We start from the raw sequence: 12,417 nt of genomic DNA, 5'->3' as shown, positions 1-12,417 counted from the left end.
GGTTATATTTCGAGAATGACAGCTCCCAACAAAAAACTAGTTACGCCACTAGATTCTACGTAAAAATGTCTACTGGGCTCAGTTTTCGTCTTTTCGATAAGTTATAAGATAACCGAGATACGAAGAGGGTCGAAAAATGCAACGTTTTCAATTTCTCCCTGTATTTCAGGAACTAAGAGGGCTAGGACAAATCTGTGCGTAGCATTTTTAGTTTCATAAAAAAGTAGCACAGTGATTTGAAAACCGCATCTCTGTATATCTACACATAAGCGAGATACCCCGTAAAACACACAAAAATGGGATGCCCTGTACACTACCGAATATCTCTACTTATCTGTCGTGTTCCGCTGCGATTAAATATCATTACTTGACCTGAACGCAGTGATTTATCCATTTACCTTATTCTGCAGGTCCTGCAACTTCTCGTGCAATCTAACTACCGTGTCGCAGTTGGCGTAGCAGCGATTCGAATGTCCTGCCATCGTCCTGCCGAGCGGCGTTTCCTCCATCCTGCCGCCACCCTTATCTCCGCTTCCTTGAGTTATTCGCCTCTCCGGCGTCCGTCGCTCGCAGGTCCTGTTGTCCGCCCGCAGCACCGAGCCGTCCTCGCAGGCACAGCGATAACCGCCTATTTCGTTCACACACCTGTGTTCGCAGTCGCCGTTACGGTCCAGGCATTCGTTCACGTCTGAAAGATAGAGACGGATGGGGGTTAGAGTAAGTGGTGTAGAGTCTAAGACGATTTTTCGTTTTTATTTCGTGTATTTTTTATTGTATGCGCTACGAATAGAAGCGTGACAAGAGCTGTTACAATAAATAAATAAGTTAATGTATTCATTTATTTGCTAAAAATAACATGGTAATTTGAAAAAGTAAATGTTTTTTCATGATTGAGTATCTACAATTTATATATAAATAGCGCAACTTAGAATATTTTGTTTTAGTTTCTATTTGATAATATAGAGTGATAATACATTATCTAAAAAATGGCGTCAGCGAAGGCTATGAAATAAAGATACTTGTCATTTTATATGAAGAATTATATGGGGAATGTCATCGATCGTAATTTCCAAGCCAACTGGACGCCATTTTTTTCGATCATACGGTATAATAAATATACGAAACATTGTAGTTGTAAAATTTAGTAAAAAATGGAAGACAATAATAGACATTTGATATAACAGTTTTATTCCAAATAAAGCATTTTCTACCACCTTTATATAAACGTGTAATCATAAAATATACAGGGTTTACACTATTTTGGTTGAAATTATACGGTATCTCCGTTATTCGTGAAGATAGAAGGGTGCGGTTTGCACAAACTTGTCCCACTTTTTTGTCAAACGGAATATACCCGTAATTTTCATAGCCTTCTTCGTTTCTGAGCTACAGGGTGTTTTTGAAAATTTTCCTATTCTGTATCTCTGTTATTGTTAAAGGTATCGAGATGGTGGAAACTGTTTATTGTAGAACTTTTTACGTAGAACACAGTGGCGTAGTCTGATTCTACGAAAGGAAGATATATGAACTAAAGTTATGTTTTCTTAAATGGAACACCCTGTATATTTATAAATTATATGATCTAGCTTGCCATAAGCTTCTCAAAAATATATATTACTCTATATTTATTTACACTATTTATTGCAATATTTAAAAAAATATATTAAAAAATCATATTTATTAGTAGACCATGATTGATAATAAAAGAAACTAAAGAATTATTAGAAGTATATACTGCTATCTGTCTCTTGTTTTATTTTGTAAGCCACTAATAAATTCTTTATATATTAGGAAAACTTAACTAGACTATATGTTTGTAAATCTTGGAAGCTATCGTTTCGGAACTTTTATACATTCTTTTAGCTAATTTACGTGAAAAATACTTTCAGCAAAATGGGGATACCCTTCACAACTTTAAAAATATTTGAATTTTGTTACATTATTATTTCTCAAATCAATGAATTGGAACCAATGGACTCATACAGCATAGGTCTCCCTGATTCCTGGATTTGTCCGTTCTCGATTTCTGATTTTGGGGATTTTTGAAATATGAAATATATCATGGCAACTACAACAATGTCGAACACCTGGAAAATGCTTTAATAATGTAAGCTAATAATGCAATTATAATATTTGCAAATCTAGCCCGTTATAAAAAAAAGAAAAATATATTCAGAGATTCAGTGGTAACAGTTCAAATGTAAAATATATCAATCCTAAATACAATTTTAATATGAGTATGACTATTTTAGTAAATACCATTTTGATTTTTTTGTTATTCTGCCTCTACTAAGAAAATGATATATTTCAAATATTACAGTAAATAGAGAAAATAAGTATAGAGTGATATATATATTTTTGAGAAGCTCATAGCAAGACAGATCATATGATTTAAAAATATACAGAGTGTTCCGTTTCAAAAGCATAACTTTATTTCATATTCTCAAAAATATTTTTTTTGTAGAAAAACAGACAACGCCGATGTATTCTACGTAAAAAGTTCTACAAGAATCAGTTTTTACCTTCTTGGTATCATCCATAATAATGGAGATACGGGGGCTGTTCAAAATTGCAAAATTTTCGAAAAGACCCTGTAGCTCAGAAACGAAGAAGGCTATAAATATTTTGTTTACAGCATCTTCCGTTTGACAAAAAGGTGGGACATGTTTGTGCAAACCGCATCTTCCTGTCTTTACTAATAACGGAGATACCGTATGATTTCAACCAAAATAGGACACCCTGTACAATACGATCAAACACGTATGACAGAAAAACTGTCAAAATTATTTATTTTTTTATTCGTGTCAAAAATGTTGCTTATAAAATGTCATTAGATAGTCACATTTACGCATTTAATACAATTATTACATAATAACAGTTATTTAAAGAGGTAAAATGGTAATGCTTTAAAATATTTAAATATTTACAAAATACTCTGTAATATAATTTGATATATGCAATTATTTAAATTATTACGGAAAAATAATTCACAAGGCAAAACTTTGTGTCCAGTCAACAACACAACAGATCAAAATTGAAAATCTAAATTCAAAGATCGTTTCAAAGAATTATGAATTGTATAATTCCAACTCTTTCAATCCTGTGCGAACATATTGTCCCAGAAAAGTTTTGATATATGGAAACAGAGGTTTTAGTATAGTGCAGTCATAAGTCCGTAGACAAGTCAATACCTGTTTAAATTTTTCCTTGCTTCTAGCTTCTGTGAAATTTTGTCAGTCTTGTTGTTTCTGCTCAGTGTTCACGCATTATTCGCATTATTAACTGTGTTTCTATATAGTCTATGAGCAAGTGGCAGGCAACCTATATGTGTTTTATAAAACCTGACATTTTGTCCAGTGAGTCTCTCATACCTGCTAACCATGAATAGAGTCTCTAAGCCCAGCGAAGTGAACACGTAGTGTTACTTAGGTGCGGCAGGTGTCAAAATTTCACCAAATTTAATAGTATTTTATAAAAGCTCTCGCTTATAAATTCTACAATATATAACCATTATTATTTAAAAATATCATCAAAAAAATAAACCAAAGACAAACAGGAAATTCTTCTTCACGTAATGCATAATATGTAAAGGAATGATACGCACTGTATTATTAAATTAAATGGGTTTTCTTCCACTCTTTGTTTATTCTTATCAAAACTTATGCAATTTAACCTACATTACTTTAACAAAAGAAAATACACATAAATTTTATTTATATAGATTAAAGATTATTGTAGTACTTTTTCTATCATCAAAAACAAATACAATTAATACAAATAAAATTTGACTTGTTTAACCTTGCTTCAAAAAAATAAATACATTGAAGGTTGCTTCATTAAGTACCATCTACCAGAATTCTGTTGAAGAGATTTTGAATCAAGTAATTCAATTTTCGACAAGATCCGCATCTACCGGCATCCGACAAAATATTGTTTAAAAGTATACTGAAGGGAAACGTTCCATGGGATTGATAGTCTGAATTAGTTACTATTAAAACCACTTAATATTATTTTTCGAATTAAAAACGTTCCCTTCCAGAAAAGACACGTGTATGGTAATTTGACCTTTACAATTCTCCATTTGTAACTTTATATATTATTACATGCTAATCTAAGGACATTAAGTAATATATTAAAAGAACCAATATAGTTGGTTCGATAGTAAATAAATTTGTACTGGATGACAAATTACCTAATGTATTTTATCGAATTTCAAATGTTTTATTTCTAGAAGACGTATTGCTCGTCGATAGATGCTGAAGAAAAATTGACTTAAAGTACACGACCTAACCCTAATGCCCATCCGTCTCTTTTTTCAGACATAGATGAATGTTTGGATTGTAACGGATGCTGTGAACATAAGGGTGTAAGCGACAGAAGGCGTTATAATTACTCTTAGTTTAATATTAACGTGATATCATAACATTTTCTTTTATATAATTTTTTATTTATATATTTTATATATAGTGCACACACAACTTTTTTCACACACAAAATTTGAATTAAAATTACCGTCTGTCCGTCCGAGGACTCCATTCGGATACCTCTATCCACGTGCCGAGTTTGGTTCCAATTGACCCATAATACAGAAAAATCCTGATGATTTTGTCCATTTAGAGGTATGTAGCCCGTTCCCAATTATGCCGAAATCGATACACATTTTTCTTAAGTAAGTCACATTTTTCTTCAGTCAAAACGTCACGCGTCGTATCCAACTTCGCAGGGTGGGACCGTATGCAACGTCGCTTACATAGTGTACCCACCAAATTTGGTCGCGATCGGACATCAACTTTTGACGTTTCTTACGTCAAAAGTAACTTTCACAGTAACACGTGTCGTATACAGGGTGGTCCGAACTGTATTCCGGAAACTTCGGAAGCATATTTTGCAGATAAAAATAAGCAAAAAATTTCGTATAGTATGTCCCAAAATGCTTAGTTTCGGAGATACTGGGTGTTGAAGTTTTATTTTTGTTTTGATTTTTTCCAATTAATTTCTGAAGTAACGTCAATATTTAGATGAAAATTAGTGTCTGGTTTAGTGAAGTAGTATTAGTATTAATTTAGTAATTAGTGAAATAAATTTAGTGAAGTTTTTTGACATGAGAAATTTGATTTTGATGTAAATATGACTCTTACATGTAGAGAAAAAAAAAGTCTCTTTGTAAAAATCGTCACGAGTTATGGTTCTCGAGATATTTGGAATCAAATTATCAATACATGTCGTCATTGACATAAATTAAACATGTTGAATAAATAGTTATTAGACTGAAATCATAAATTTCAAATGTTTTGGTGCCAAAAGTAGAGCAGAGTTTGAGCAGCTTATTTAGTCAAATAACTATCTACACAACACGTTTATTTTTTGTCAATAATGACATCTATTGACTGTTCCCATTCTAAATATCTTGAGAACGGTTGCTCGTAGCGATTTTTACCAAGAGACATTTTTTTATGTAAAAAATCACGGAAATGTACATTCTTTCACTCAGGAGTTTTATACAGGTACGGACAAAATGTTATTACTCTTCAAAACAGTTAAACTACATGTAGGTGGCGCCCCTACAAATAGGAGCCATATTGACCTTTTGAAATCAAATTTCTCATGTCAAAAAACTCCCAGATACCAACTTTCATCGAAATATTGACATTAGGTACTTCAGAAATTATTTGAAAAAAATCGAAATAAAAATGAAAATTCTACACCTACTACTTCTACAACTAAGCATTTTAGGCTGCCGAAGTTTCCGGAATACAGTTCGGACCACCCTGTATACTCAAGTTGGCCTTGGCCCAATCTATCGACGTACCAAATTTCATTCCATCCCGATTCTATCTGTTGCTGCGTTGCCACATTCTCTGTGATACAAGTACGCCTTTTCCTGTCTAATGTAGTAAAATAACGGTGGAAAGAAGCTTATTTTTATTTTTTTTCCGGAAAGATAAATTATATAAAATAATTAGATATGTTTCTGGACATTTGAAATCGACTTATAAAATATCGTTAGAGTGACCATTCCTTTTATAATGAAAAAAATGTCAATAGTCGTGGTAATTTGAAAACTCAACTTTTTAACATATAACACGCGATAACTGAAAAACTACTTTGGATATTGAAACTTTTTTTTATTTTTTTTTATTTTTATTTTGACAAGATGTTTAAATGAGAACAATTCAAAAAAATTAAAAAACACGTCCATTTACTTTTAGGGCATAGCAATTTTGAGCAATCGTGTAACTTTTATTTGTAAAGATTTTCACATACTGTCTGCGAAGAAAATATAGCAGAAAAATTAAGAAAATTTAAAAAAAACTACAATCGATTATTTTTAATGGATTTGGAGATATCGATTGTTGAATTCTAATAGCGCGACTACTGTCAAACACTAACTCAATTCAACTTATTTTTATCATAAGTGGTAAACGTTTTAGAGTCGTTGTTTAATTTCCAACTTGTATTTAAAAATTTACAAGCTATAAGGAAAATACAACGATTGGTGAATAAATAAACAAATAAAGTAAGACGTAATTAAATTGTGAAGCTGAACGCATGATGTACACCCTTTCCTAGAATTATAAGTAGGTACTTAATTTCAATTTATAAAAAAAAATCAATTTATGCTCCCGACCGTGACGTAACTGCCACAGCGCTTTCAGATCGAGCGACGGACCTTCCGTCGTTTTTTTTCAAGATAGCCGTCGGACGCACTCTGTCGGACGGATCATACGCGCCAATATAAAATTGTTCATATAAACTCATGGTACTTGCTCGAAGTCGCGGACGCTCCGTGGCGGACGGTCCGCTCCATCTGAAAGCGCTGTTATCCCCTTCCACGTCTCTTAGCAATGTGCACAGTGCTCGGTTTATTTCATACATTTGGCAACGTTTTTACTGTTCTCTCTTTGTTCAGCACATTATAAATACCTACATTGACTCTTCTTACATACGGAAATCTCGACCCAAACATAAACTTTGCCAGCAGGAGTATTTTCAGACAGATTTTAGAATAAATACCAAGCAAACAACAATAATTATTATATTAGAACAACTTTTATTGCAATCTTCCTGAGAGCTAATAATCGAGCGAAACCTCCTAAAAGACCGTTAATAATACATTTTCTATAGCGTTATTAAGTAAGAGCAAACAGGAAAAAACAGCGATTGTGTTCTTACAGTTTTGCTCAGCCAAATTTCGGTTGACAATGTTCCTCAAAGACAAAAGCGTCTTTGATGCTATTGAATTTAAAGGCCTAGCTCCAAGTTAATCTACTCGAAATTACGAATAGGACGGAAATCTTTGACCGAATTACCGGCACAAGAAAAGACCGCGCAAAGTTCAAAGCAAAGAGATGAAAATATCGCGTACGATAAAGAGCGGGGATATAGTTTTAGATTAAAAATTTTGTTTATTAAGGCTTCGAGTTTTAATTAGGGCTTAAGGGGAAATATTTACCTCGGAATTTTTGAACGTAATTTAATATGCTGTGTGTTCCATTTGATTTTTTTTAGTTTGGTTAGGTTGATTTGGAATACATATTCTCGTTACTTATATTTTTTTTTGTAATCTGGCATTGTTTTCAAAATTTTTTTAATAAACATTAATTTTTGTAGTGAGACTTCTTTACACGCCCTGTGAGCAGGGTTGCCACCGTTTGTATTTAAAAAATCGGGACAGCACTGGTACAACCTTTTGTCTTCAATGTAAAATTTTATGTGCCCATCGGATTTTGAAACAATATTTTATGCCTTTTTGCGTTAACTTAAAAAAACTATTCGAAATTTATAATTATGTAAAAATAAAAAATGAAAAGTTGATAACAAAATAAGTAAACAATCAATTAAATCTAAAACAACTAGAACAAAACCTAACCAAAATCAAAAGTTTCAGTTGTATAATCTGTATAATTGGCTTTATTAGTTTATTTAATTATTTTTAAATGAACTTTTTTGGCAAAATAAAACACTAATTCAAACATAAAAAGTCCTTAACCCCTGCTAGTGCGCTAATTTCCATTAAACAATTTACTTTTAACACTGGACGCGCGTTACGTTAATCAGCTGAGCATCATCGGCAGATGATGAAAACTGATAGTTAGCTTCAAATTTATGATTAACGAAACGAGCGTCCAGTGTTAAAAGCAAAGTGTTTTGGTGTGTTGCGGTGAATTGGTGTTTTATTTTTTCTGTTGCAACACCAAACGTTCGAACCCCCAACTGTAATAAATATTTTTTATTTGTTTTGTTGCTGTAATAATAAAAGCCTTATCATTTTTAATAAAATTCAAAAATTCTTATATGTGATATATTAAAATTAAATGAGATTTGAAGTTCCGTTCTAATGAGCTTAAATGAAGATCTATTTCTAGCGTCTGTGTCTACTTCAACATCATATAATGTATGTATAAATAACAACCTTAGACAATGAAGGCATATAAATTACTCTAGTTTTAAAAATACTATATTTTTTTATCTATAATTTTTATATCCTTTTTCGCAAATTTCCTTTACGCAAGTTTTTATTGTCGAATATTTATTAATCAGAGTATCAATATTATTTATTTCTTTTAATTTTAAAATTTCGAATTAATTTTAATTAATTCGTGGAAAAGAACTGTTTTGAAATTCAAGATATTAATAAACAGGTATTTTTAATAATAAATTTTACAATTCTATTGTTTATTAAAAACGTGGCTATTAAACAAATAAAAATCGGGACATTAGGGCTGTGCGTGGGGACGCGAGACTTTTGGATGAAAATCGGGACTGTCCTGACAAAATCGGGACAAGTGGCAATCGTGCATGTGAGTAAATATTCAAGGCCGTGTCACACGATCTAGCGGCAACGAAAAGTGACAACGGCTTAGAAATACGTAGTGAAGCGACGCGTATTTCTGAGCAGTCCATCATGTGTTAATAAAAAATATTGATATTTTAATACAAATTTTGTGAAAGTGAATCAAATTATTTATTATTTTTTTATTTTACGCGAATAAAACGATATGTTACACGTTCAAAACTATTTTTACGTGTAAAAAACTATTTGTTACGCGTAAAAAACTATTTGTTACACGTAAAAAACTATTTGCAACACTTAAAAAAGTATTTTTTACGCGAAAAAAATATTTTTTTTTAATTTATTACTTTTTCAACATTTCAAACAACACTTATTTTTACAAACATGTCCTTCAAATCTTTCAATTTAATAGCCGTTGGTAAGAAGTTTTACTTTAAATATGCGCACATAGTGCATACATAATTTTTTTTTCGTAATATGGCAATGGTTTCAAAAATTTGTAAATACTAATTTTCAGTTATTCACCTTGATGCAACGGACTGTGGAAAATAAAAAAATTAATTAATTTAACAAATTAATTATTTTAGCTAATTCAATGAAAGTAAATCAATCTGAAATTATTTAGGTCTATATAATTAAAGAAATATCAAACAGATATTTTCGAAACGTCTAAGTAAACCTAGACGTGTCACTGAGATTTATGAGAAAAAATCTTTTGTCTTGGATATAATCGACACATTGTGGAAGTAGTTTGAGACAAAACGAAATTGAACGGACAACAGGAGACAATTACAAATCGCCAAAAAGACGAGTCGTTCACGAGTAGTTTTAAGGAATGAAAATAAGCCGAGACAAGCGGAGACAAGCCGAAAGAGATAAAGTTAGACGAAAATGTCTATACCTATGTGGCGGATTCATCTCTCCAAAAAAATCCTTTTTGAGTATTTCGCCACTGCACTGCAAGAAAATCTAAAAAATAAAATAGTTATTTTTTGTAAACACTTCTGCGTTAAACCTAAACGGACACTGCTTGTCAGATGTTATGTTTACAGTTTTATACAAATTTGCCTAACAAAGAAAAACATGCTTAACGTTTCGGAAAGTCTATCTCTTTCCGTCGTCAGAAGCAAAAAAAATACAAAGAAAAAAAAATATTTAAATTATTGAAATTCAAACTATTATGAGAACACTTTAGATTTTTTTAAATCAGATACGTCTACAAGAAACCGTTGACGTTCTGTTAAAATGACATTATATCAAGTTAAACTTCAAAATTAACAATTATTACCTGATAACAATTACTTAATAAGGTAAAACCAAAAAGCCCCAAACTTTCTGTATGATTATTTTTAAATTTTACGTATGTTATGTTTATTTATGTTATGTTCTTTAAAATGAAAGAAGCGATTGCCATACAATACTAACATCTACAGATGCATGAGCAATACATTTATTTTTGTTAGATTGTATTAAAAAAGCATCTTTTATTTTTCTTTTAGAGGCTATCGCTTCTTTCATTATAATTTTGGCGTTATTAAAATTTATTCTGTGCCCTGTGTCCCATGAATGCTGACAAATCTTAGATTTGTGAAAATCTCCCTCTCTTAAATACTCTTTATGTTCTTTAATTCTAACATTTAAGGGTCTAGATGTTTCACCAATGTAAAATTTATCGTATTATGTAGACCCTTTGGGAATAAAAGAGCAACTTGTCCCGGTAGAATCTTCCTTATTAAGAATGTGATTATTCCGTAGTAAACAAAACAATCGAAACCCTCTTTCAAAATTATATTAATGAACATCAAACTCCTAATGAATGAACAACAGGCTGGATTTCGCTATTATTCATAAAAGAGACCAAGAACTAAGTATAGGAATTATCCTGATATTTTAATGCATGGATAAGGATTATGCTTATTATATGGGGACGAGTATTAATATTATTAATTAATTTCTATTTATACCTTTGCGGTAGGTTTATTAATGCGCATTTCTGGGAATATAGCAGTAAGGTAAATCTGTGAAGTTTAAGAGTTGCTTTTGTAAAACATTAGTATTTTATTTTGTCCCAATTTAGACAGGCTCCGCCTTTATAAACTGCGAAATTAATTAAAAAACAAGTTTTGCAGTACTTACTATACCGGGTGCGTCTCAAAAGTGGCTCACCCCCTATAACTTTTTTATTTTTTCAGTTAAAAAAACGTGATTTGGTATGTTAGTATATGACATAAATTAGGATTGATTGACGTATTCAATTGTTTTCGGTTACTTTTTGTTTCACCGGAAATGACTACAACTTTTGATTTTTAAATGACACCCTCGGTATTTTTTTACTTTATTCTATAGAAAATAATACTCTGAATATACTCTGAATCATATGTCAACTTTTGACATTTTCGCATATGGTTTATTTGAAATTATAACTTGCGGTTCGTAACGAAAATTTGACTCGAAATACCACGTGTGTGGTATCAAATTATTCGTAAAAAAATGCTTTTTCCAAATATGCTAATGAGCCACCCTCGTTCCATTTGAAAAAATTGAGATATAATTAAAAATACGATTTGAGGATTTTCTAACTGGCCAGGACAAGGCACTAAAAACATTAGACGATCAAATCTATTTTTCCAAGGCTCCTAGATTAAGAATTGGTATTTTTAACATAGCCATGGCACCCTAGTTTGAATTTTAAAATACAATTTTTTATTAAGCGAGAATGTCAAAAGTTGACATATGATATGTCATTCTATTTATAATGCCATTTTCTATTGAATAAAGTAAAAAAATACGGAGGGTGCCATTTAAAAACCAAAAGATGTAATAATTTCCGGTGAAACAGGAAGTGACTAAAACCAATTGAATGCATCAATCAATCCTAATTTATGTCATATACTAACATACCAAATGTCGTTTTTTTATCTGAAAAAATAAAAAAAATTATAGGGGTGAGCCACTTTTGAGACGCACCCGGTATATAAAGTTAAAATAAGTATTATAGTTTTTCCCCAATTCTTTTTATTATCTATACAGGGTGGTCCGAACTGTATTCCGGAAACTTCGGCAGCATATTCTACACATTAAAATAAGAAAAAAAGTTCGTATAAATATATGTCCTAAAATGCTTAGTTTCGGAGATACAGGGTGTAGAACTTTCATTTTTATTTCGATTTTTTCCAAATAATTTATGAAGTAACTCAATATTTGGATGAAAATTGGTGTCTGGGAGTTTTTTGACATGAGAAATTTGATTTTGATGTCAATATGAATCCTACTAATAGAGGGCGCTACCTACATGTGTTTTGACTGTTTTGAAGCGTAATAACTTTTTGTCCGTACCTGTACAAAACTACCGAGGAAAAAAATATAAATCTCGGTGACTTTTCACGTAAAAAATATCTCTTTGTAAAAATTCCTACGAGCAACCGTTCTCAAGATATTTAGAATGGAAATAGTCAATACATGTCATTATTGACGAAAAATAAACACGTTGAGTAGATAGTTAATTCACTGAAATAATAAATTTGGGAATTTTAACATTGAAAATGTTTCTGTTATCCTATATAAGGGAGCCCAAATCGAATTAAAATGCTACATTTGCCACACCATGACGTCATATATACAAG

At 31.4% G+C, this 12,417-nt stretch overlaps 1 protein-coding gene across 11 annotated transcripts in view; it reads right to left on the bottom strand.

The window, feature by feature from the left end:
- The window catches only part of LOC115878579 (collagen and calcium-binding EGF domain-containing protein 1-like), a 120,423-nt gene that overhangs the window by 19,141 nt on the left and 88,865 nt on the right, over positions 1-12,417 (bottom strand). For all 11 annotated transcript variants that reach the window (XM_030895119.1, XM_030895121.1, XM_030895114.1 and 8 more), the window contains one exon: positions 399-688. In XM_030895119.1, coding sequence (XP_030750979.1) covers positions 399-688 — 290 coding nt within the window. The remainder of the gene's footprint in view (positions 1-398; positions 689-12,417) is intronic.

The sequence above is a fragment of the Sitophilus oryzae genome, unplaced genomic scaffold, assembly GCF_002938485.1.
Source record: "Sitophilus oryzae breed Bouriz unplaced genomic scaffold, Soryzae_2.0 scaffold_1518_pilon_pilon, whole genome shotgun sequence".
In the NCBI taxonomy this organism is placed as follows: domain Eukaryota; kingdom Metazoa; phylum Arthropoda; class Insecta; order Coleoptera; family Curculionidae; genus Sitophilus; species Sitophilus oryzae.
The sequence above is the reverse complement of the archived record's forward strand: the minus strand, read 5'-3'. Positions and strand labels throughout refer to the sequence as shown.